General features: G+C 35.7%; 2 protein-coding genes and 1 long non-coding RNA gene across 4 annotated transcripts; 2 read left to right on the forward strand and 1 right to left on the reverse strand.

Moving 5' to 3' along the window:
* LOC137490288 (serine/threonine-protein kinase pim-2-like) lies at window positions 1-2,997 on the forward strand. The gene is made up of 9 exons (XM_087261307.1): window positions 1-449; window positions 612-764; window positions 978-1,169; window positions 1,335-1,426; window positions 1,632-1,682; window positions 1,826-2,204; window positions 2,305-2,481; window positions 2,617-2,705; window positions 2,783-2,997. The coding sequence occupies exons 1-9, from the start codon at window positions 131-133 to the stop codon at window positions 2,855-2,857; spliced, it is 1,527 nt and encodes a 508-aa protein (XP_087117433.1). The 5' UTR covers window positions 1-130; the 3' UTR covers window positions 2,858-2,997.
* Window positions 446-27,178, reverse strand: LOC137496174 (uncharacterized). Of its 2 annotated transcripts, XR_015495785.1 has the most exons (4): window positions 27,001-27,178; window positions 23,081-23,141; window positions 15,646-15,733; window positions 446-706 (listed from the first exon to the last, which is right to left on the reverse strand). It is a non-coding gene; the product is annotated as an uncharacterized LOC137496174 (long non-coding RNA). The 2 variants fall into 2 exon arrangements; XR_015495784.1 differs by lacking the exon at window positions 446-706 and having other exon boundaries at window positions 15,580-15,733.
* On the forward strand, window positions 12,368-18,030 carry LOC110438780 (serine/threonine-protein kinase pim-2). Its single transcript, XM_087261319.1, has 9 exons — window positions 12,368-15,471; window positions 15,651-15,791; window positions 16,005-16,196; window positions 16,362-16,453; window positions 16,659-16,709; window positions 16,854-17,232; window positions 17,333-17,509; window positions 17,645-17,733; window positions 17,816-18,030. Exons 1-9 carry the CDS (start codon window positions 15,156-15,158, stop codon window positions 17,888-17,890), a joined length of 1,512 nt encoding a protein of 503 aa, XP_087117445.1. The 5' UTR covers window positions 12,368-15,155; the 3' UTR covers window positions 17,891-18,030.
* Window positions 27,179-27,188: the final 10 nt, after the last annotated feature.

Consider the following 27,188-nt stretch of genomic DNA (forward strand, 5'->3'; position numbering starts at 1 on the left):
CAAAACAAATTGATCTCAAGGTCTTTCTATTTGATGTCATTATTAGAACGTCAAAGTGGAATGTTAAGGCTTGACGGTGTAATTTAGTTTTAGTGGGTAGTTTGGAGTGAGACAGTGCGTTTGTTTTATCATGGGTCAGCGAATTTCTTGTCTGAATATAGCGACAGAGTCTGAGTGTGTGTACAGTTTACATCCTAGTACACCACTTCAGTTAAATAATGACACGCCTCGTCTTGAAAACCATCAGCTTGATGAGAGCCGTGTTGTTCCTTGTGAGGAAGATGGAGTAGGGAGTTTGGTGAAGGAGAAAAAGAAAGTGAAGAAAAAATCAAGTTTTTGGAGAAAGCTGTTCCGCTTTTCATGCCCAAGAACTGGAAGGGGTGAAAAGGTGGAGCAGGTAGACAGTGAGAAGGTGAAGCCGGTCACTGAAACAGAACCTTCTACTGATGGTAAATCCCTTTATTTTTTCTGTGACTGGAAAAAAAATTAATAAAAATGATCACCATAGCTTTAAAATATTGTCTCTGCAAATATATGTATTTGTAAAAGAATTGAAACGTTTCTGTGTGTTTTAATTAAAGTAAATGTTGAATGTATGTTCCCCTCTTTAGATCAAACCTCAGTAGGAAACATCCCAAACCCTGTTGAGCATCATGACAACCAGCAAGCTCCTAACAGCCTTGAGGTTCCTTCCTCCATCATTGACCTGCAAATACAGGAACAGTGTGAGAATGTGGAGCTGGAGGAAGAAACGTCTACTGATGGTAAATCACTTCATCTTTTGTGTTTACTGAACTTAATCATTAAAGAAGATCATCATAGCTTTAAACATTTGCAGAGTTCAAATGTTCAGATGTGCAGATGTTTGTGTATCTGAACTCTTCAGTTTTGTCTTTGTAAATACTATAAATGTATTATTTGTAGCAGTATTGAAATGTTTGTGTGTTTATATATAATTGTTATATTTTCCTCTTTAGATCAAACTTCAGTGGAGACCATATCTTCTGTAGAGAGTTATGGTCCTCAGAACACTCCCAACAGTAGTTTTGAGATTCCTCTCTTCACTGTTGACGAGCAAATCCAGGAGTTTCCAGATGATCTGTCAGAGGAAGAAACTGTGTGTCCTCTGGCAGAAAACCCAAGCCAAGACATGGTCTTGATTATTGGGAGTAAGTTCATATTAATTATGGCTGCTTGATGCTTTCACTTTTTGAAAGGATTAGATGTTTCTGCATTATGTATTAGTGACGTAATGGTGTATAAAGTGGTAATAAAGTTTTACTTTTGCATTGTAGAATATGAATCTGTCTCTAAAACTAATTATATTTGAACAGGCATGTGCTGGACCTACAACATGGGTGAGCTACTGGGAGAAGGAGGATTTGGTGCCGTATATGCTGGTGTCCGTGCCCATGATGGTCTTCCGGTAAATTTACATATATTTTTGCATGATCAACCTAACAAACTATATTTATGTGTTATGCTTTGTCTTTTGTAACTCAATTAGAGCCCTTGATAAATGGTCAACCTGACCAAACATGCTACAAATTCATGACTATAATTTCAACAAGGATTATTGAATGGTCTGATGTAATCCAGTGCTAACTGTTAAATTCTGTTTTGTTGATCAGGTGGCAATCAAGTTTGCCAAAAAAATGGAGGGCATGGAATATCTCTACGTTGTAAGTAAACTCATCTCCTCTAACTCTGTTTTTTTTTTTCAACAGTGTTAATCATAGACAGCAAACTATCTCTCAGTAAACAAATTATAAACATGTTGTGCAAACCACCTTAATTTAACCATCCTAAAAACTCTTTCCACTAGCCTGGCCTTCCAGAACTTGTACCGCTTGAAATCGGCCTCACACTTATGGCAAACAAGGGTCCCAGCTCACCCAACATAATAGATCTGCTGGATTGGCAGGACTTTCCAGACTATTATATAATGGTCCTGCAGCGTCCTTCACCATGCCTGAGTGTGTTCAAGCTGTTGGAGAGCTGTGGCAACATCTTTGAAGAAAGGTTTGCTCGGTATGTGATGCGCCAGGTTATCGAGGCAGCTGAGACCTGCTGCCGGCGCGGAGTATTCCACAGAGATATAAAGTTGGAGAACTTGATCATCAACACACACACCATGGATGTCACACTGATTGACTTCGGCTGTGGGAACCTGTTCCACGAAACAGAGTACCACACTTTTAGTGGTATGTACAGTATTAAAACTTTAGTGTCATGACACACAAGCTGCAGAATACAGTAAAAACAAACTGTTCTAACTCAGACATGCAAATCTCTTTCCTCCAGGCACAGAGATGTACTGCCCTCCAGAGTTTTTCGAAACGGGCAAATACTTTGCACGGCCAGCAACCGTGTATTCGCTTGGAGTGCTGCTATACACTATGGTGTGCGGATATATGCCAGACTACACGGATCGGGAAAAGATGCAGCACTGGCTCTGGTATCTGCCATCTTTGTCTTGTGGTAAGAACTTGAAAAAATTGTAACAATCATACAAAAAAGTGTCTGACAAAGCCACTTGGCTCAGCTGTCCAAAATGCCATCAGGAGATGTAAAGGATGTTTAAAGTCATAGTCAAACATTAATCCTGTCTTTCAGAATGCAGTCATCTCATAAATGCCTGTCTGCATCCCGATCCCAGCGAGAGGATACAACTGGAGCAGATCCTCCTCCACGACTGGTTTACGGTAGCTATGATCTACAAGAACTTTTCAAAATGTCAGTTTTTTTGAGGACAATAAACCTGATTTTGTTTTTGCTTTAGATCTCACCATCAGACATGGAGGATGAGCGCCCGGTCCTGGTCATGCAGGAAGAGCTGATTAGCCAGGCATGCTAACACCAGTGGCCTCACCACCTCTCTAGTCCTTTGCTTCTTGCTAGTGTCTGGTGTCAGAGCTTGAGGCAGCAATATTTGCGTCTTGCGGTGTTGCTGCCAAAAATGTATTGTTGAATTGAAATAAAATTGTGTCAATTGAACTGTTGTGTTTGTCATGTTTTTGTCCATTTATTTGCTGAATTAGAATTAGAGTTTGCATTAAGCCTAGTAAGACCATGATTAACTAGTACAGGTGTATTTTATTATGAAAGAAGCTAAAAAAAGAATATTGTGGTCCTCCAGGAGCTGGATTGGACATAGTAAGTAGTAAGGAATTTGTATTTATATTGCACATTTATTGTGTATGACCATACACCCAAAGAGTTTCACAATCATGAGGGGGGTCTCTCCTCACCTCCACCAGTGTGCAGCATACACTTGGATGATGCGATGGCAGCCACAGGACAATGGTGCTAGTTCGCTCACCGCACACCAGCTTTTGGTGGAGCTTCAGTGAATAACTGGTCTTGGGCTGCAGGGTGATATGGCTGTGGCTGTGATATTTCTGCACTATGAATATATACAAGTGAGAAACTGCATTCTACATGATGCCCTGGTTGCTGACTTGTGTCTCTGAAAGAGACATATCAGTCTTTAAAATGATGGAAGCATTGATCTATAGATAATTCAATATCTGCATCAACACAACGACAACAAAAAAGCATGTTTGGAAGTATTAGCAGAATAATAAAAATTATTTAAAAATAGAAAGGAATGTGGTTGAGAACCAGCTGATTAAGCCATAGGGATGAGCCCTTCTAAAAGAAACATAGTGACAATCTTTCAAGCCAGGATACTGAATTTATTTCCTTCAGAAAACAGGAAAATGTGAGTTTAAGCATTCTTGTATGTGGTAGAGACGTCTCTCATAAAATAAAACATTTATTATAATCTCAAGTTTTTAGTTGAAAATGTTTAACACAAAGGTCAGTTAACAAATGGGCTATAAGCACACAGACTTTTAATTTCAGTCAGCCAGCCCCAGGGTTTCCGGTTAATTGTCATCCCATACAAAATTGCTGCATTTAAGATCTGATTTCTAAATGCAGTCGTCATTTGCTTTATACATTTAACACAAAATTTAGTTTATGAATATTGATCTTTGTTAATTATTTGATTATCTATATTTAAGTAACTAGTGTTGGCTGGTTTGAAAAATAGTTATATTATGAGGTGTAGGAAACGTGGTTGCTTTTTTGGGTAAGTTTTAGGTGTTGATATTAAAGAATGTTGCTAGTTTTGTCAGTTTTAAAAAAGGAAAGCAATTTTTTATTTTTTTGTTTTTCGGAAATTTAAATGTTATTTTTATTTTATTCAAGAAACACTTGCATCCTTGTCAGACTATAACTTGGAAAAGCCAGTGAGGGGATGATTATATGGATGTCATATGGGAGTAATCGCGCAGCAGGTGCTGCAATTTTGAGAGGTTCTGTCACCGACTTGGTCCCAGTCATTCCCCTGGCTGGCCAGCAGAGGTCACCATGACCAGACTTCTAACATTACAGCTGCGTCCCAAATGGCACACTGTGCACTCATGCACTATGTACTTATGCACTTACACACTCAACAGGATAGTATATGTATGTAATGTTGTCCCAAATGGTACACTAAGGTTTTTTTACTAAGCGGAAATTCAAACCGTTTCCCTGATGACGTTTGACGGTTGCCAAATCAGTGAAATAAACAACAGAATCATCAAATAATACCTGCCGTGATTATTTCCGCATTCACCATCGGGAGGCGCTATAATCACTCTCGTAGGAGAATTTTGCTTTCACCGTCAAAAATAAATAAAGTTATTCAACATGTGCGTCCAATAGCTCCGCCCCTTCCGCTACGTAAGCAAACATGCGGTCGATGAGTGCGTGAAGTGTCCATCATTCCACACTTCATTTTAGCGGCTGAATGAGTGCATCATCCAGGTAATTAAAGTGCACTTATTATTTTTAGAGTTTTCAGTGTGAACACACTACTTGCACTATTTATACTACAAAATGGCGTAGAATAGTGCATAAGTATGCAATTTGGGAACACTGATTGCAACACACCAGCAGCACATCTCACTGATTACTCACGCTTACACATATAAGCAGCCCAAACACTCACTTTGGTGCGAAGTCTTGTTCTGCCTTGCTGACATTACTGAGCATTCATCTCCTTGCCTGACCTCCCTGTTATTACCTGGACTGTTTCTTGGCCTTGCCTTGCCTTGCCTGCTGCCTGCCCTGAACCCTGCCTTTTACCTCGACTTTGATCCACGCCACCTGCCTCTGACCCATGCCTGCTATCACTATCCTTGACAGCCAGCCGCCAGCCTATCGACCCAGTATTACTACGTCTGATGTGAGTTCGCACACCAGTACTTACTGTGTGCTTGTTATTATACAGTGTTTAATAAATATACTGCAAATGGATCCCTCTGTGTCAGACTCCTCGTTACAGGTTCATCCAAAGGGAAAATTGTTCAGACAAAAATACACAATTCAGGTCTGTAAGAGCCATAATGTTTGTTGTAATGCTGTTTTTGACCACTGGGTGGAGTGTGGGTTTGGAGGAGTATATAGGTAGACGAAGACTTAGAACAGCAGGTGTGTAATTAGAGGGAAGCACAACATTTTTTGACCGTGTTTGGAAAGACCTTTGTGGAGGCATTCAATGTCATTTTTATGAGCATTTATGTACCAAACTGTGAGTGGAAATTGAGCCATAAGAACTGTCTGTTAAAAAAAATAAACCTGATAAGCAGTATTTGGAAGATTATTCGTTTGTTGAGATCTCACGCGTCAGAAACAACCCTACAACACCTCAAATGACAAAATGGTCATTTGTGTCACTACATTTGTCAAAAAAATGGCTTCTTTGTGGATCATCATGCAGCATTTTTGGACTTTCTCGAGGAGCAGCCGTGATGAACTGAATGAATGAAACAAAGGTATGTGTAGCGCAACTTAATGAATGACTTGGTGTGCACACAATAGTGTAAATCCAATGCATTGGTTGCTTAAGTTTTAAAGTTGCTAAGGAGGCAAATGATTTTAATTCGTGAATATGAGTTTAATGAATTGTGATGATGATGGTTGAAACCGAGCATGTGAGGGAAAAGCGGCTCCTTAGGCTCACTACTAAGGCATTATTGGAAAAATTGGAAACTCTGCAAAAGACAAGAAAGTGTAAACTAAGCAAGGCAAAGAACTTAATGGCTATTATAAAGGATTTTATGTCCAACCAAGAATATGAAAAGGAGGTGCAGTGTTCCTTTGGGAAATTCATCAAATTGAGAGACGAAACAAAGGAAATGCACAATTCCGTGATGGTTCTTTTGCCCAGTGAAGAAAAGGAAAAACAACAAACATGGTTCAATGGAAAAATGTTGATTTTCGATGAGTTTGTAGATGATGTTGAGAAATGGTTGAGCGCTGAAAGTCAAGTTTCATGTTCTGGTGTTGTTGAAAGGATATGTCAAGAGGATGTTAATCCAGATGATAGCGTTTCCAACATCTCCTCATGCAAAACAGGAGCCGGTGACGATGGAGACTGTGCATTATCAATTGTACCTGTTCAAGTCAAATCCAGTAAGGGACAAACGGTAATTTAAACCTATGCATTTTAGGATCCTGGCAGTTCTGCCACATTTTGTTCAGAACGCTTAATGCACAGTTTGAAATTAAAGGGAAAGCAAACTAATATTGTTTTGAAAACAACGGGCAATCAAATGGCTGTTAATAGCACGGTTTTGACTGGATTGGAAGTGTCTAACCTTCTTGATGACAACTTTTATAGTCTTCGAGAAGTCTTCACTCTAGAAAGAATGCCTGTATCCAGAGACAACATTTTTACCCAAAGGGATTTGGAAAATTGGCCATATCTGAAAGGTGTTGAGATACCTCAAATTCCTGCTGATGTGGATTTGCTAATTGGAGCAAATGCTTCCAGGGTAATGGAGCCCTGGGAGGTTATAAACAGAAATGGAGATGGACCTTATGCAGTTAGAACCCTATTGGGATGGGTTGTAAATGGACCACTCCAAGGAAGCAGGAATATGGTCAAATGTTCAGGTGTGACTGTTAACAGGATTTCTGTAAGAAAATTGGAGGATATGCTCAGTAAACAATACAATCATGACAAGAGAAGAGCATGCATTTATGGAAAAGGTAAGCAAGTCAATTGAGTTTCAAGATGGACATTATAAATTGAATCTTCCTTTTAGGATGGAAACTCCCCTGTTGCCAAACAACCTTTGTGTGGCTAAACAGCGCTTAATTGGATTGAAAAGAAACTTTTAAATAAACAAGATTTTCCATCAAGAATATAAAGATTTCATGGATGAGGTAATTCAACACGGTTATGCTGAAATAGTACCGTTACATCAGTTAAAACAGGATGAAGGGAAAGTTTGGTATATCCCTCACCATGGGGTTTATCACCCCAAGAAGCAAACATTAAGAGTGGTGTTTGAATTTGGAGCTGCCTTTAAAGGTACATCATTGAGTGATCAGCTTCTGCAGGGTCCTAATCTGACAAATTCACTGTTGGGAGTTCTTGTGAGGTTTCGACAAGAGGCAATTGCATTTATGGCTGATGTAAAAGCAATGTTTCACCAGGTTAAAGTTGCAGCAGAAGATACTGACTTTCTTCGTTTCCTATGGTGGCCAGATGGTGATATCAATCAGACTCTGTGGAATACAGGATGAAAGTGCATTTGTTTGGTGCTGTGTCGTCCCCAAGTTGTGCTTGCTATGCTTTACGTAGAACTGCTGAGGACAACAAAATTGACTTTCCTGAAAAGGTAATTGACACAATTCACACAAACTTCTACATGGATGATTGTTTGAAAAGTGTACCTTCTGAGGAAGAGGCCATCTTGATGATCAAGGATCTCACAGATGTCTGCTTAGCAGGAGGTTTCCAGTTAACAAAATGGATCAGCAATAGCCATATTGTGCTACAAAGTGTACCTGAAGAACACAGAGCCCAGGGCAAAAATATGATGGATCTGGACGAGGACCAGTTGCCAATGGAAAGAGCTCTTGGTTTGTGGTGGTGTGTTGAATCCGACACTTTCAATTTTAAAATAACTAGCAAAGATCATCCTTGCACCAGGTGTGGTGTTCTGTCAAAGGTATGTTCTGTTTATGATCCTTTAGGATTTTTGGCACCGTTCACTCTTACAGCAAAAATTCTCCTGCAAGAGTTATGTAGGATAAGATGTGGATGGGATGATCTGCTACCCTCAAATCTCCAACGGCAGTGGTCTTTATGGTTAAAAGAGTTTGGGAAGATTGCAGATTTCAAGATGGACAGATGTCTAAAACCAGCAGGAATGGATGAACTTACCAACGTTCAGTTGCATCATTTTGCTGATGCAAGTACACTAGGATATGGCACTGTGACGTACCTTAGGATGGAGACATAACACGATGCCCACGTAACTTTCCTACTCAGTAAGGCAAGAGTAGCACCTTTGAAATCAGTAACTATTCCACATCTTGAACTGACAGCTGCTGTGCTTGCTGCTCGAGTGGACAAAATGTTAAGGGCAGAGTTGCAGTTTCCATTGGTGGATTCAGTATTCTGGACAGACAGTATGTCCGTGTTCAAATACATAAAAAATGAGGACAAACGTTTTCTTACCTTTGTCACCAACAGGATCTCTGCAATAAGAGAAATTACAACACCGTTACAGTGGCGATACTTACATTCGTCTCAAAATCCAGCAGACTGTTGCTCCAGAGGTCTGAAAGCAGACCAGCTGTTAACAAACAGAGAATAGATCAATGGACCAAGTTATCTGTGGAAACCAGTGGAAGAATAACCAACACAAATATTTGATTCTACTCTCAAAGCAGATGATCCTGCAATCAAGAGGAACATGTGTGTATAGCACTCATGTAAGTGAACAGTCAAATGCTACTCATAGGCTGATTACTCATTTCTTAGACTGGACAAAGTTAAAAGTCGCTGTTGCTTGGCTCTTGAAATTGAAGATAGTTCTGAAACAACGAAGTCAAAAGAGGAAGGAAAGCCTCTTTGGACTCTTCTGGAGTAACTTCTAAAAAGAAAGAGAAAGAACTTCGAAAACTAGCTGGTTCTGTGGTTACACCAAATTTAAGTTTGCAGGATTTGAACGAAGCTGAAGTAGCTATTATTGGATTCAGTCAAAGGCAACAGTTTAAAAAAAAAAATCGATGCTCTGTCAGTTTCACCTGTTTTTAAAATAAGCCGAGACAGCAAGCTGTATAAATTGGATCCTGTCCATCAAGACTGTATTTTGAGAGTAGGAGGACGATTGAGAAATTCTGCTATGCCCGAAGAAAGAAAGCATCCGATCATTCTGGCTAAGGATCAGCATATTGCCACGCTCATTTTGCGGCATATACACCAACAGTTAGGTCACAATGGAGGAAATCATATGCTTTCAGAGCTGAGGAAAAGATATTGGATCATTAAGTGTAATGCAGCTGCCAGAAAGATTATATTGAGTTGTGGTCATTGCAGACGTTTTGGAGTTAAGGTGGGTGAGCAAAAGATGGCAGACTTGCCGCAGGAACGACTCCTTCCCGATTTGCCTCCATTTTCGAATGTTGGGGTGGATTATTTTGGTCCTGTGGATGTTAAAAGAGAACGCTCCATTGTAAAACGTCACGGAGTCATCTTTACTTGCATGGCAAGTCGAGCAGTTTATATGGTAGTCGCCTACTCGTTGGACACTGATTCATGCATCAACACTTTTCGAAGATTTATCTGCAGACGAGGGCAAGTAACTCAAATAAGATCAGATAATGGTACCAACTTTGTTGGCGCAGAAAAGGAATTAAAGGAATCACTGAGATCATGGAATCAAAACAAGATTCTAAGGGCAATGCTCCAGAAAGGTGTCCAGTGGAGTTTCAATCCTCCAGGAGGTTCGCATTATGGTGTAATCTGGGAACGTGTAATTAGAATGGTCAAATGAATTTTGAATTCCATCCTACATCAGCAGATTTTGGATGATGAAGGATTCCATACTGTACTATGTGAAATTGAGGCCATTCTCATTGATCGCCCAATAACTAAGTTTTCAGATGACCCTAATGATTTGGAGCCACTTACTCCAAACCATCTGCTTCAGATGAAAGTTAAACCAGTATTACCACCTGGATTATTTGATAAATCTGATTTATACAGCAAGAGGAGATGGAAACAGGTCCAGTATATGTCTGACTTTTTCTGGAAAAGATGGACAAATGAATATTTGCCTTTGCTTCAAGATTGGCAGAAATTGAATAAGGAAAGGAGAAACTTTGTTCCTGGTGACATTGTTGTCATTGTGGACTCGTCTGCCCCTCGAGGGTCTTAATTAATGGGGCGAATTCTGGAGGTTTTTCCAGATAAAAATGAACTTGTTCGTTCTGTGCGAGTACAAACTAAAATCAGTGTACTTGAGAGACCTGTGACAAAACTTTGTCTGTTGTATGACAGCATGGAAATATAATGGACTTGTGGTAAAGACTGTTAAATTTTACACCTACACAGAATTGATTAATACAATGTTTATAGTGTTGCTTTAATGGCTCTCTGTATGAACATGGTTGAATTGTTATGTCTACCTGCCATGTACAATTAAGGCCCGGGGTGTAAGAGCCATTATGTTTGTTGTAATGCTGTTTTTGACCACTGGGTGGAGTGTGGGTTTGGAAGAGTATATAGGTAGACAAAGGCTGTTTCTCAATTAAAAGAACGCAGAGAATGGACTTGCGTTCTTGTGGAGACCGGTCTTGCCAGGTGTCCTCGGAAGAACGAACTCAGGAGACCGCGAGGGCAGAGAATGCGTCCTTTGAGAAATGGGATGCTGCATTCTTCCTGAGGGTCATGTGACCTTCACGCGTTTTAAATAGTAAATTATTTAAACATTACAGCATTCATACAACGATTTATTGTTTCCCCCTTCTTCAAAATATATACTTTGCATAAAAACATTATAAATATACACTGCACAATATAAATAAAACAGATTTTAATACGAATTTCAGCAAACAAACAACCCTTAATGTGTTTATTCCTTTATTAAGATGTCCATTGTAATGTTTACTTTCACCGTTTCATTTAGGGAAACTCCTGAGGTAAATAAGTGATACTGAACTTTAATAATAAATCTAAATAAAATGCTGCGCTTCCCATCTCCAGCCGCAATGACTTCTGGGACTTCCAGAGAGAGTTCGGTGCTCAAGTCTGCATCAGTGCGTCCTCGATATCAAGATCACATCCGGGAAGTTTCACGCGTCCTCCGTACTTGCGGTCTTGAGTATTGGAACTAAACTTAGGCAGCTGATGATGACGTTGCACGAGAACACGAGGACGCAAGATCGCTGAAGAACGCATATTGAGAAACAGCCAAAGACTTAGAACAGCAGGTGTGCAATTCAGACATCCCAAGTCTCCCGGAAGTTGCGGGAGTATCCCTGAAATGCATAGACACTCCCGGTTGCCCGCAAATAAATGATAATCTCACAAAAATATTTGCTTGTATTTGCAGAAAGACCCTATTAATGATGTATGTCAATCAGGATTTATGAAAGGGCGACACATTTCCAGTAATATAAGACTCATTTTAGATTTGATTGATTACAATGAATTAATTTTGGATAATAGTTTTATTTTATTTGTTGCATTTGATACAATTGATCATAGTTTTATGTTTAAGACTCTTATTTTTTGGCTTTAAAGATTATTTTATAAAGGCTTTATTTAAACTAAATTAAATTATCACATGGAAAAACATCAAGATTTGAAATCAAGAGGAGCATACAGTACGTCAAGGTTGTCCTATATTTCACCCTTTCTTTTCTTACTGGTAACACAAACTATGGCCCTGCATATCAAAAGAGATAGATTTTGAGGTAATAGAATTTTTAGCGACAGAACTAAAAGGTTCTCAGTTAACTGACAACACTTACATTTTTCTAAATAATGAAATTAAAATTAAAACTGCTATTGATTGCCTCAATCTTTTTTCGTCTGCATCTGGTTTAAATATTAAAAAATGTGTGGTGTTCTCTCTGAAAATATGCAATGATACTAATATATATGGTATTCCAGTAAAGAAGATGGTAAAATATTTGGGTCAAAAAATTTGTAAAGATCAAAAAGAGAGAAGTAAACTGAATTTTACACCAATTATTAAGAAAACAAAACAAACATTAAACTTATGGTTAATGAGAGATTTGTCAATTAAAAGAAGAACATTATTAGCCAAAACAGAAGTTTCGTCATGTTTAGTATAAACTGTTAAAGTCAGAATTATTAGCCCCTCTGTTTATTTTTATTGTATAACTATGGTTTGTTCTGTAAACTATTGAAAAATATAGCCTAAATAGGCTAATAATTTTGACCTTAAAATGTTTTTTTAATTAAAAAAATAATGATATTATATTGATGATACAGTTATTCAAAAGTAATAGACAACTTAAAATTATTGTGAATTTATTTCAATTACAAGATCCCCATAACTGCTAAAGAATTTGCAATAGTATTTGATGCAATTTCTAGTGGACTTGTTTAGCTCTTATTCGGTAATGTATTCACTGAATCAAATCTTTTGCTTAGTAATCAGTTAAGTATCAATGGTGTGAACAATAAATTAATATAAATAAATATAGACAATAAATTGAATAACTGTTACATTAAAAGGTTTTGCAGAACTACATTGTTGCCTAAATGCAAATCTTTTTGAAATTCCTTATTTGAGCGAATTGAGTGGAAAAAAAGTTTAAAACTTACCTAGTAAATACTGTCTCACCAATAAAGTTTTAATGGTGATATATAGGAAGTACCGTGTACACAAACAAAAATGGTCCAATGATAGGCCTAATACTTTTTTGTTTAAAAAATGATTTTCAGCATTATATTGAAACCCTAAAAGTCATAAAAACATAAAAAAGGTTCAAGGATGTGTGCAATTATGGATTCATTTTCTTATGCAAATTTTTTTGTGGTTTATATATACCTGTAATTTATTTTGTTTGTTTTTTTATTCTCTACTGCAGTGGTCACCAAACTTGTTCCTGGAGGGCCGGTGTCCTGCAGATGTTAGCTTCAACCCTAATCAAACACACCTGAACAAGCTAATCAAGGTCTTAGGTACACTTGAAACATCCAGGCAGGTGTTTTGAGGCAAGTGGGAGCTAAATCCTGCAGGGACACCGGCACCCCAGGACCGAGTTTGGTGACCCCTGCTCTACTGATTTGTTCCTTTGATGTGAAAAAACTTTTATAAGTATTGTATTCCTCATTTTTGTATGCTATTGTTCTTGTTATGCAAAAAAAAAGGCTGAAAAAAACTAGCTGTCTACACTAGCTGAAACTCGTTTTCATTGGCTGAAAAACACTAGCTGTTCATAGCCTATTGGCCACATAATGGATGCAAAGCTCAAGCAATGTGAGCATCCAAACCATTAATTTATTCACATAAAAATATAATGTTCAAACATCTGTCTGTGTAATAAGATGTAATTCTTCTAATACGTTATTTTTCAGTGGCACAATGTTTTTATTTTTTGTTCTGATCCTCTAGATAGAATAACCTTTAAAGTGATATTTCACACATCAATTATAATTTACACTCTATTTACTCACCCTCAAGTGGTTTCAAACATTGACAAGTTTTTTTTTTCTATTGAACACTACAGACTATTTTGAAGAAAGCTGAAAACCTATAGGGTGGCACGGTGGCTCAGTGGTTAGCACTGTTGCCTCACAGCAAGAAGGTTGCTGGTTCAAGTCCCGGCTGAGCCAGTTGGCATTTCTGTGTGGTGTTTGCATGCTCTCCACGTGTTCGCGTGGGTTTCCTCTGGGTACCAAGGACGTGTGCTATAGGTGAATTGGATGAACTAAATAGACCTTGGTGTATGTGAGTGTGTGAGAATGAGTGTGTATGGGTGTTTCCCAGTACTGGGTTGCGCCTGGAAGGGCATTCGCAGTGTAAAACATATACTGTATTAGTTGGCTCATTCTGCTGTGGTGACCCCTGATAAATAAAAAAAAACTAAGCCAAAGGAATGAATAAATGAAAACCTGTGCACATGGACTTCCATAGCAAAAAAAACATGGAATTAAGCGTTACAAGTTTCCTGCTTTCTTCAAAATATCCTCCTTTCTGCTCAACAGAAGAAGTCAAACAGGTCTGCAGCTAGTAAAGGGTGAATACATTATGACAGGATTTTTGGTTTTGGGTATAAACGCTGCTTAAATACAGCAGAATTTTTAACTTAAACTGCTGTAGAGTGTAGTTTCAAGCCTAGTTAATCATATGAAACATGAAATTCAAGGTCACTTGATAACTAAAAAAAATGACACACTCAAATCCATAGTGTTTTGAGATGAAATCATATATTCAAGTGAATATATATGAGAGAGAGTGTGCTCTGTGGACTTGGTGTGTGTTTTCGGTAGAGTTTGAAAAAATGGGCTATATGCAATCATGGTCTTATAAAAGAAAACATTTAGAAATTGATTTAAAAATTGATGCCCAAAAAGTGCTTAGTGCTGGACAAAGCCAGAAAGTGTGAAAAAGAGTGGCTGGAGATTGTTGACACCCGTTACAAGTTAGATCAAAACCAGGCCGAGCTTCATAATTTAAACAAACATTTTGAAATATATTTTATTTAATTAAAATTGTTTCCTGAAAAACACACGTCCTCTAACTTATAAGGAAAACGAAAGGAAAATACTAGATTTAGTAGATTCACATTATTATGTTTTTAAATCCCATCCACACATCTTTAATCTAATTCATTTCTGACTTCATATCCTTATACATTAAATATACATACAAAAAGAAATAAAACTTTTCAAGTAGACTACTCCCACTGAGATCATGAAGTAATGTGGACTATCAGTTCTGTTCAGGTACCATGATATTTGCCGCCCTCAAGTGGTTGAGAAAGAGAATTCAACCAATAAGAAAGTATTGGCGACGCAGCATTATACTGCAGAAGTACGGAATTAAACATTTATATAAGTGTTTGAACAAGTATTAAAACAAGTAGATTTACCTTTATAATATGATTTAATATTTATTTTAGCTTTATTTTAGGCATTACTATAAGAATTGTCAGGTATTATGTATGCAATATGTAGTCCAGCAAATTTTAAAACAAAACAAATTGATCTCAAGGTCTTTCTATTTGATGTCATAATTAGAACGTCAAAGTGGAATGTTAAGGCTTGACGGTAATTTAGTTTTAGTGGGTAGTTTGGAGTGAGACAGTGCGTTTGTTTTATCATGGGTCAGCGAATTTCTTGTCTGAATATAGCGACAGAGTCTGAGTGTGTGTACAGTTTACATCCTAGTACACCACTTCAGTTAAATAATGACACGCCTCGTCACGAAAACCATCAGCTTGATGAGAGCCGTGTTGTTCCTTGTGAGGAAGATGGAGGGAGTGTGGTGACGGAGAAAAAGAAAGTGAAGAAAAAATCGAGTTTTTGGAGAAAGCTGTTCCGCTTTTCACGCCCAAGAATTGGAAGGGGTAAAAAGGTGGAGCAGGTGGACAGTGAGAAGGTGAAGCCAGTCACCGAAGCAGAACCTTCTACTGATGGTAAATCCCTTTATTTTTTGTGTGACTGGAAATCTTTTTTTATAAAAATTATCGTTTTAAAAATGATAGCTTTAAAATATTGTCTCTGCAAATGTATTTGTAAAAGGATTAAAACGTTTCTGTGTGTTTTATTAAAGTAAATGTTGAATGTATGTTCCCCTCTTTACATCAAACCTCAGTAGGAAACATCCCAAACCCTGTTGAGCATCATGACCACCAGCAAGCTCCTAACAGCCTTGAGGTTCCTTCCTCCATCATTGACCTGCAAATACAGGAACAGTGTGAGAATGTGGAGCTGGAGGAAGAAACGTCTACTGATGGTAAATCACTTCATCTTTTGTGTTTACTGAACTTAATCATTAAAGAAGATCATCATAGCTTTAAACATTTGCAGAGTTCAAATGTTCAGATGTGCAGATGTTTGTGTATCTGAACTCTTCAGTTTTGTCTTTGTAAATACTATAAATGTATTATTTGTAGCAGTATTGAAATGTTTGTGTGTTTATATATAATTGTTATATTTTCCTCTTTAGATCCAACTTCAGTGGAGACCATATCTTCTGTAGAGAGTTATGGTCCTCAGAACACTCCCAACAGTAGTTTTGAGATTCCTCTCTTCACTGTTGACGAGCAAATCCAGGAGTTTCCAGATGATCTGTCAGAGGAAGAAACTGTGTGTCCTCTGGCAGAAAACCCAAGCCAAGACATGGTCTTGATTATTGGGAGTAAGTTCATATTAATTATGGCTGCTTGATGCTTTCACTTTTTGAAAGGATTAGATGTTTCTGCATTATGTATTAGTGACGTAATGGTGTATAAAGTGGTAATAAAGTTTTACTTTTGCATTGTAGAATATGAATCTGTCTCTAAAACTAATTATATTTGAACAGGCATGTGCTGCACCTACAACATGGGTGAGCTACTGGGAGAAGGAGGATTTGGTGCCGTATATGCTGGTGTCCGTGCCCATGATGGTCTTCCGGTAAATTTATATATATTTTTGCATGATCAACCAAACAAACTATATTTATGTGTTATGCTTTGTCTTTTGTAACACAATTAGAGTGCTTGATAAACGGTCAACTTGACCAAACATGCTACAAATTCATGACTATAATTTCAACAAGGATTAAAGAATGGCCTGAAGTAATCCAGTGCTAACTGTAAAATTCTGTTTTGTTGATCAGGTGGCAATCAAGTTTGCCAGAAAAATGGAGGGCATGGAATATCTCTACGTTGTAAGTAGACTCATCTCCTCTAACTCTGTTTTATTTTTTTCAACAGTGTTAATCATAGACAGCAAACTATCTCTCAGTAAACAAATTATAAACATGTTGTGCAAACCACCTTAATTTAACCATCCTAAAAACTCTTTCCACTAGCCTGGCCTTCCAGAACTTGTACCACTTGAAATCGGCCTCACACTTATGGCAAACAAGGGTCCCAGCTCACCCAACATAATCGATCTGCTGGATTGGCAGGACTTTCCAGACCATTATATAATGGTCCTGCAGCGCCCTTCACCATGCCTGAGTGTGTTTAAGCTGTTGGAGAGCTGTGGCAACATCTTTGAAGAAAGGTTTGCTCGGTATGTGATGCGCCAGGTTATCGAGGCAGCTGAGACCTGCTGCCGGCGCGGAGTATTCCACAGAGATATAAAATTGGAGAACTTGATCATCAACACACACACCATGGATGTCACACTGATTGACTTCGGCTGTGGGAACCTGTTCCACGAAACAGAGTACCACACTTTTAGTGGTATGTACAGTATTAAAACTTTAGTGTCATGACACACAAGCTGCTGAATACAGTAAAAACAAACTGTTCTAACTCAGACATGCAAATCTCTTTCCTTCAGGCACAGAGATGTACTGCCCTCCGGAGTTTTTCGAAACGGGCAAATACTTTGCACGGCCAGCAACCGTGTATTCCCTTGGAGTGCTGCTATACACTATGGTGTGTGGATATATGCCAGTCTACACGGATCGGGAAAAGATGCAGCACTGGCTCTGGTATCTGCCGTCCTTGTCCTGTGGTAAGAACTTGAAAAAATTGTAACAATCATACAAAAAAGTGTCTTACAAAGCCACTTGGCTCAGCTGCTAAAAATGCCATCAGGAGATGTAAAGGATGTTTAAAGTAATAGTCAAACATTAATCCTGTCTTTCAGAATGCAGTCATCTCATAAATGCCTGTCTGCATCCCGATCCCAGCGAGAGGATACAACTGGAGCAGATCCTCCTCCACGACTGGTTTACGGTACCTATGATCTACAAGAACTTTTCAAAATGTCAGTTTTTTGGGGACAATAAACCTGATTTTGTTTTTGTTTTTGCTTTAGATCTCACCATCAGACATGGAGGATGAGCGCCCGGTCCTGGTCATGCAGGAAGAGCTGATTAGCCAGGCATGCTAACACCAGTGGCCTCACCACCTCTCCAGTCCTTTGCTTCTTGCTAGTGTCTGGTGTCAGAGCTTGCGGCAGCAATATTTGCGTCTTGCGGTGTTGCTGCCAAAAATGTATTGTTGAATTGAAATAAAATTGTGTCAATTGAACTGTTGTGTTTGTCATGTTTTTGTCCATTTATTTGCTGAATTAGAATTGGAGTTTGCATTAAGCCTAGTAAGACCATGATTAACTAGTACAGGTGTATTTTATTATGAAAGAAGCTAAAAAAAGAATATTGTGGTCCTCCAGGAGCTGGATTGGACATAGTAAGTAGTAAGGAATGTGTATTTATATTGCACATTTATTGTGTATGACCATACACCCAAAGAGCTTCACAATCATGAGGGGGGTCTCTCCTCACCTCCACCAGTGTGCAGCATACACTTGGATGATGTGATTGCAGCCACAGAACAACGGCGTCAGTGCGCTCACCACACACATTAGCTATTGGTGGAGCTTCAGTGAATAACTGGTCTTGGGCTGCAGGGTGATATGGCTGTGGTTGTGATATTTCTGCACTATGAATATATACAAGTGAGAAACTGCATTCTACATGATGCCCTGGTTGCTGACTTGTGTCTCTGAAAGAGACATGTCAGTCTTTAAAATGATGGAAGCATTGATCTATAGATAATTCAATATCTGCATCAAGACATCAACAACAAAAAAGCATGTTTGGAAGTATTAGCAGAATAATAAGAATTATTTAAAAATAGAAAGGAATGTGGTTGAGAATCAGCTGATTAAGCCATAGGGATGAGCCCTTCTAAAAGAAACGTAGTGACAATCTTTCAAGTCAAGATCCTGAATTAATTTCTTTCAGAAAACAGGAAAATTGTGAGTTTGAGTATTCTTGTATGTGATAGAGACGTGAAGTCTCTCATAAAATAAAACATTCATAATAATCTCACATTTTTAGTTGAATATGTTTAACACGAAGATCAGTTAACAAATGTCACTTTAAGCTGTATAGAAGTGTCTTGAAAAATATCTAGTCAAATATTATTTACTGTCTTCATGACAAAGATAAAATAAATTGTTATTAGAAATTAGTTATTAAAACTATTATGTTTAGAAATGTGTTGGAAAAATAAACAGGTGGGCTAATAATTGAGAGGGGCTAATAATTCTGACTTTAACAGTTATACTAAATATGACAAAACTTCCGTTTTGGCTAATAATAATCTTCCTTTGATTGACAAATCTCTCATTAACCATAAGTTTAATGTTTGTTTAATTTGCTTAATAATTGGTGTAAAATTCAGATTACTTCTCTCTTTTTGATCTTTACAAATTTTTAGACCCAAATATTCTACAATTTCCTTTACTGAAACACCATATATATTAGTATCATTGCATATTTTCACAGAGAACACCAAACATTTTTTTCATATTTAAGCATAAACCAGATGCAGACGAAAAAAGATTGAGGCAATCAATCAACCTTTTAGTTCTGTCTCTAAAGTTCTAATACCACAAAATGTATCTCTTTTGATATGCAGGGCCTTAGTTTGTGTTACAAGTAAGAAAAGAAAGGGTGAAATATAGGACAACCTTGACGTATGACCCTCTTGATTTCAAATCTTGATGTTTTTCCATGTGATAATTTAATTTAGTTTAAATAAAGCCTTTATAAAATAATCTTCAAAGCCAAAAAATAAGAGTCTTAAACATAAAACTATGATCAATTGTATCAAATGCAACAAATAAAATAAAACTATTATCCAAAATAATTCATTGTAATCAATCAAATCTAAAATGAGTCTTATATTACTGGAAATGTGTCGCCCTTTCATAAATCCCGATAGACATACATCAATAATAGGGTCTTTCTGCAAATACGAGCAAATATTTTTGCCTCATTATTAATAAGTGTAATTGGCCGCCAATTTTCTAAACATAATATATCCTTATTAAGTTTAGGTAATAAAGTTATCACACCTTGTCTTAATGTGTTTGGTAAATAACCTTGCCGGACAGCCTCTCTAAATACAGCAAACAAAAATGTTGCTGGTTCCTTTTGAAAATATTTATAAATTTCACTGATTAAACCATGGTTCCCATGCAGGTGTCTTATTATCTTTGAGTTTGAGTTACTCTGATTCAGTACTTCATCCAAAGTAATATCTTGGTCACATATTTGAACTGAGGACTCATCTATCTTTTGAACGTCTTCTTTAATATATTCTAAAAATGACTGAGTATTAATTAATTGGTTATTATTTGAATATAATTCCTCATGAAAGTCTGCCACATATCTTGATATTTCTTTAACGCTTTCTATTAACTTTCCATTGATATTCAATTTGACCATAGCTGTTATTTCTGCATTTCTTTTTTCAGTATTAAAAACACTTTGTATTCTTTTCTCCTTCCTGTAACCATTTTATTTTTGATCTCATGAATGCGCCCTTTGCTTTATAGATTTATCTCATTCTAATTGTATTTGCATTAATTTCTTTTTTCCTTCTCGTTTTATGTTATAATTTCTAGAGAGGCTCTTAATTTCACTTATAATTTTTTTCTTCTGTTTCACTTCTATATTTTGCTCCCCCCTTTCTATTTAGCTAGAGTTCTAATGTTAAACTTCATTAGTTCCCAATTATTACCAAAATGATTAGTTACATTTGCCTCATTCCGGCTATTTATAATAATATACTTTGCTTCCTCTCTAAACTGTACATATGTCAATATATTTTTGTTAGTTTTCCAATATGAAAGTTTTTTTTTTTTATTGTTGTGTGTAGTTGTATTAAAGACATTATAGAAACCTCACTAACAGTCTGTTAAATGTCTTGAAATTAGCCAATAGTCAATTCACGACTGCTGAAACAGACTTTTATTACACCAAGTAAACTGAATTTCTTCAGGATACTGTTGTCTCTATATATCAATCAGGTCAAAGGTAGAACATAAACTGTTCAATTCTGGAAGAACAGATCTATTAGGACGAGGCAGCAAACAATCTATTACAGAATCCCATATTGTGTTAAAGTCCCCACTAACATTTTTATATATTTCCACTACTTTTTCAATTTGGTCTTCAAAATTCAAAAATAAAGACTTGTTTTGTGTGCTACTATTACTTGCATAAATATTTCCTGACACAAAAAACCTTCCAATGACCAATATTATTCATCGAGCTGAATTGTGTATTTTTGTCTGAACAATTTTCCCTTTGAATAAACCTCTCAAAATGGCAGCACCTGCTGCGCGGTTACTCCCATATGACATCCATATATCATCCTCCCACTGGCTTTTCTAAAAGTTATAGTCTGACAAGGATGCAAGTGTTTCTTGAATGAAATAAAAATAACATTTACATTTCCGAAAAACAAAACAAAAAAAATTGCTTTCCTTTTTTAAAACCGACAAAGCTACCAACATGCTTTATTACCGACACCTAAAACTTACCAAATAAAGCAACCACGTTTCCTACACCTCATAATATAACTATTTCTCAAAGCAGACAAAACTATAGTAACCTAAATATAGATAATCAAATAATAAACAAATAAAGATTATAATTCATAAACTGAACTTTTGTGTTAAATGTATAAAGCAAATGACGACTGCATGTAGCAATCAGATCTTAGCGATTTTTTATGGGATGACAATTAACCGGAAGTCTTGGGGCTGGCTGACTGAAATTAAAAGTCTGTGTGCTTATAGCCCATTTAAAGGCTTAACTAGGGTAATTAGGGTAAGTAGCAGTTTAGGGTAATTAGGCAAGTTATTGTATAATGATGGTTTGTTCTGATGACAGTCAAAAAATGTATGGCTTAAAGGGGCTAAAAATTTTAACCTTAATATGTATTTTTTATTTATTTTTTTAATTAAAAAACTGCTTTTATTCTAGCCGAAATAAAACAAATAAGACTTTCTCCAGAAGAAAAATAATTATCAGACATGCTGTGAAAATTTCCTTGCTCTGTTAAACATTATTTCGAAAATATTTAATAAGGATAAAGTTAGGGAGGCTAATAATTCTGACTTTAACTGTGCGTCTCTTGCATTAAATGTTTGACAATCAGTCATAAAAGAGGTGGATAACATTTTGTTAAATTTCATATGGAGGAACAGACCACAATATTTAAAAAAGACAATTTTGTGCAATTCAGTTGATGATAGTGATAGTCTCAATGTTCTTGACTTCAGCACTTCTAATTGTGTATTAAAAAACAAATGGATTAAGAATTACCTGAATAATAAAGGCTGAATTTGAAGCATCATCCCTGAATTACTTTTTGACCTGGTGGGGGTTTAGAATATTTTAAGGTGTAACTTTGAAATTAACAAATTAAATTTCCTCTTTCATAAACAGGTTTGCTTACTATGGATGCTTATTTATAAGTATAATTTTTCTCCACATAAATCAGTGAAACAACAAATGTATAACTTTTAAAAATAAATCCTTATTTTATAGAAATTGGTACAATAATGTTATTAAATTGATAAAACAGTTATTCAAAAGTAATAGACAACTTTTAATTATTGTGAATTTATTTCAATTACAAGATCCCCATAACTGCTAAAGAATTTGCAATAGTATTTGATGCAATTTCTAGTGGACTTGTTCAGTTCTTATTCGGTAATTTATTCACTGAATCAAAACTTTTACATACTAATAAGTATCAATGGTGTGAAAATTATAGACAATAAATTGAATAACTGTTACATTAAAAGGTTTTGCAAAACCACATTGTTGCCTAAATCTTTTTGAAATTCCTTATTTGAGCAAATTGAGTGAAGAAAAGTTTGGAACTTACCTAGTAAATACTGTCTCACCAATAAAGTTAAAGAAGTGACATCAAAACTAATACATCTAATCTTAATTAGAGGTGGAATCAATAAAACACCTGTTTTTTGAAAGCACATACAGTCAAATTCAGAATTATTAGACCCCCTTTAATTTTATTTTTTTTTTATTAAACATTTCTCAAATGCTGTTTAACAGAACAAAGAAATTTTCACATTCATTTATTAATTTTCTTTTCGACTTAGTCCCTTTATTAATCCAGTGTCGCCACAGCGGAATGAACCGCCAACTTATACAGCATGTTTTACGCAGCGGATGCTCTTCCAGCCACAACCCATCCCTGGGAAACCTCCACACACACACGTTTACACTTATACTCTACAGAAAATTTAGCTTACCCAATTCACCTGCACTGCATGTCTTTGGACTGTGAGGGAAACCGGAGCACCCGGAGGACACCTACGCAAGAAGAAATGGGAAAAAATAGAAAATTATGGAAAATCTGAAAAAATGGAAAGTTAACGTTTGAAATGCAATTTTCATTTGTTGATTTTTGACGGTGTGAAATGAACAAAGAACTGCAAAGCGTTACACGGACCTATTCTGTACAACGAAATTAATAAAATATGCTTATGAAATTGTAGTGTTTATATACCTATTGTCTTCCACTTTGATGTTTGTTTGTATTTACACGCCACGTTTACATACTAAGAAAATATTTGGGTAGGGCTTTGAAAGACCAATAACAAATCAACCTTTTAAATGAATTCTCCAACTAACCTTATTGTCATGGAAATGACAGCAGGCCTTTTAATTATTAAAGAGAAAGATGAGAGCAGCGTAAGAAAAAGCATGAGAACAGCTCCATCTATGGGTGAATACCTTTAAAAGCTGAATTTTTCAATCCCACTAATTATGAGTCAGACTGATTATTTTCAGAAAAAGACATACTTTAAGATTTGATTCTGAAATACATATTATTTAAAATAATAAACATTTGGATATTTCTAAAACTCTGATAAAGTATAAGGTTCTATGTGACTTTTTGTCAGAACGGAGGTCACATGTTTTTGACATTGTTTTTGTTTGTTTGTTTTTACATTGTGTTAATTTGTGTATAAATAATAGTATGAATAATAAAATATTAAATAAAGCATATAGTTTTTTGTCATGTACTTTTTGGTTTATGGAACCCTAACCAATGCTCAATAATGTAAAACTTATCAGAATGCATACAGAATCTTATAATTAACTTCCAATTATTAAGCTGTCCTCAAATTACATTCCACAGAGGTGCTCACGGTGACCCGAGTTTGATTCCCGGCTTAAGATCATACCACTTTCTGCTACCCATGCTTTCCTGTCCATTCTCTACATTGTCCTATCAATAAAAAAGTGAACCCCCTAACAATATATATATATATATATATATATATATATATATATATATATATATATATATATATATATATATATATATATATATATATATATATATATATATATATATATAACTTACATTCCTTATTTGCATTTTTTTAAAGGCTACTTCTTTATTTCTGGGTTATTAACTGGTTTGATTCAATTACAAACTGAATTGGATTATATATACACTACCTGACAAAAGTTTTGTCGTCAATCCCAGTTGTAAGAGCAACAAATAATAACTTGACTTTTAGTTGATCATTTTAAAAAGTGGCAGAATGTAGATTTTTCTGATGAATCTGTTGAACTGCATCCCAATCATCACAAATACTGCAGTAGACCTACTGGAAACCGAATGTACCCAAGATTCTCATAGAAATCAGTCAAGTTTGATGAAGGAAAAATCATGGTTTGGGGTTACATTCAGTGGGGGCGTGCAAGAGGTCTGCAGAGTGGATAGCAACATCAACAGCCTGAAGTATTTAGACATTTGTGCTGCCCATTACATTACAAACCACTGGGAGAGGTTAAATTCTTTATCAGGATAGCGCTCCTGCTCATACTTCACATATGTGACAAGACTTTGTTAGGTAGTGCATAATGCTCATTAGATTACAATTACTTCTAAATAGATTACAGCTACTTTTTATGGATTTAGAAGTTATACGCAGCATACTGGCAGTAAGTATCATTTTTATTTATTCTCCCTTATTTTTTCTGATTTCTCCTTTAAATCTCCTCTCTTAAAATTGTGACAGTGTAAAAGTTTCAGCATGGCCATACATTTTACTTTGATAAAATTTACAATCCTTGCTTCTGAAATTGGGGACAAAATAAAACATACAAATCACATGTTACAGTAAGTCAAAAGTAACAAGGAAGTAATCTAAAAGTAGTCATAATAGAATTAGCAACGTATGCTTTGACAGAATGTAGGCTAACAAACAAAGAAATTCTACATTTAAGAAGGTGATGTGAATCAAACACACAAAACTTAGATCTAAATATTCCTATAGTGTAATTTGTCCTTTTATTTTATATTTATTTTGTATTATTCATACACAACATTTTGCTTTTAATTTTTTTATTTGTTTATTTGTAAATAGGCAGCCAAAGCCAGACCATGCTGTAACATCATACAGTATTAAAGCACATCAAACAAAACCATGGTCCTATGGAAATGCTGTAATAAAACACTTCAAACCATAGAGAGCAGCATTTAGGCAGTCAGATACAAGCTAAAGAAAATCAAAGAACATTTTGATGAAGTGATGAGGATATGCAGAAAGGCAGTTCTATATCGAAGATATAAAGATATACTGTGAAAGCTGCATATTTCACAAGAGAAAATGCACTTTGAGGTGTTGTCCACAGAATGAGTGGAATGCTGCTGTGGGCTCTCCTCACCCCTGTTTGAGCTCTGTTGGGTCAACACGTTTCTAACACATTCCAGGTGCTTAAATACACAATCCATGACTTGAAGCTAGAGGCTATAGAGCCCTAAAACTGGCCCGATGATTTACAATACAGAACAAGAAACAGACAGACGGGACATTTATCACCATGTTGTCGGAAATGTGTGATCGTCCTTGTAATTAAAATGATCAATAAACTGACAAGCAGAATTATATACTGCTGTATTGCTTTTTTTAAATCACCAGACTAATGTTATGTTTATAATATGTCAATGTGTGGACACTATCATTTTGTATATGAAAACACATTAATATAATACAAATTGATTAAAACGTCATAAAATATTTACATTTAAACTGTTCAGTAAAAATGTTTTATTTTAGTGATTCTGTAAATTTAAAAATAAACATGTACTTTAACAAATAACTTAAGAAATAAACAGATTAGCTGAATGATTGTTTGCTTTATAATTTTACTGTAAAGTTGATAGTAAAAACATCACATCTAAAAAAAAGTAACATTATTTTGCCATTAGAAATGAAAATCATTTAAATTATTTTAGTGAATAAATATATGTAAATAAATATCCTAATATGTATTAAAATCCAAGAATGTATGTTTTTAATTATGTGTGATTTACTGACTAAAACACATGACATAAAAATAAATAAACAAACAAATAAATAAATAAAAGAAGTTTTTCTTTTTAATGCTGTAGACTTATAATACTTGTAATTTGACACAAAAAAATGGTTATCAAGAAACAAACAAGCAAGAATGATATTTTGCCATATTATGCCATTTTAAAGTCAAACAAGCCAACGTTTTTGTTAATAAATATTTGTAAATATACTTTTTAAAACTTTAGATATTGGATAATAAATTAAATATGTTATTTACGGTCATAATATTTCCATAAACAGCATTTGTTTGCACAATATATAGTTTTATTATATTATAAATGTATGTTTGGGTAGTTTATGTGAATAAATATTGCATTATACATTAATGTGCAACAATCTAATTCAAATTTACAACAAAAAAAAAGCCACCAACAACAAAAAATACTGTGGAAAAACTTTTTTTTCTTTAGTTTTTTTCCTATTCCCAACTTTTTTCTTTTAATTAATAAAATGTATATTAGTTTCTACAATACAATACAAAAGGATTAATTATTTTAAAATACCTTCAACAGACTAAGCTTTAGAGAACGGGATTTATGCACACAGACTTTTAATTTCATCCAGCCAGCCTCGGAGCTTCCGGTGAACTGTCTTTCCATTATAAAATTAGTATGATTAAGGTCTGTTTTCTTTTAAAAAAACAAAAAAAAAACAGTGATCTTCACAGCCTGATAGATGTACAATATAACGTGGGTCTCAGACCAGACAAGAAATTTTAAGTTTTCACCTGCCATGTTTTTAAAATATGACAGTTTATTTTACCCCAGTATTTTCAATTGAATTTCTGCACTTACATGCTGATCCTGTCGATGCTAGTGGTTACACGGTCTTTCATCTAGTTTTACGCTTGATCAACTTAAGAATGCTTAAGTCTATTTAACTGAATGTATTGTAATTACATTACATCTCTTAATTAAAATCACTGCAGAAAAACACAACACATAAGGACTACAATCCCCCTAGTTCCGGTCTGCATGACGCA

This window comes from Danio rerio, chromosome 7 (genome assembly GCF_052040795.2).
Source record: "Danio rerio strain M-AB ecotype USA chromosome 7, GRCz13ab, whole genome shotgun sequence".
Lineage (NCBI taxonomy): Eukaryota > Metazoa > Chordata > Actinopteri > Cypriniformes > Danionidae > Danio > Danio rerio.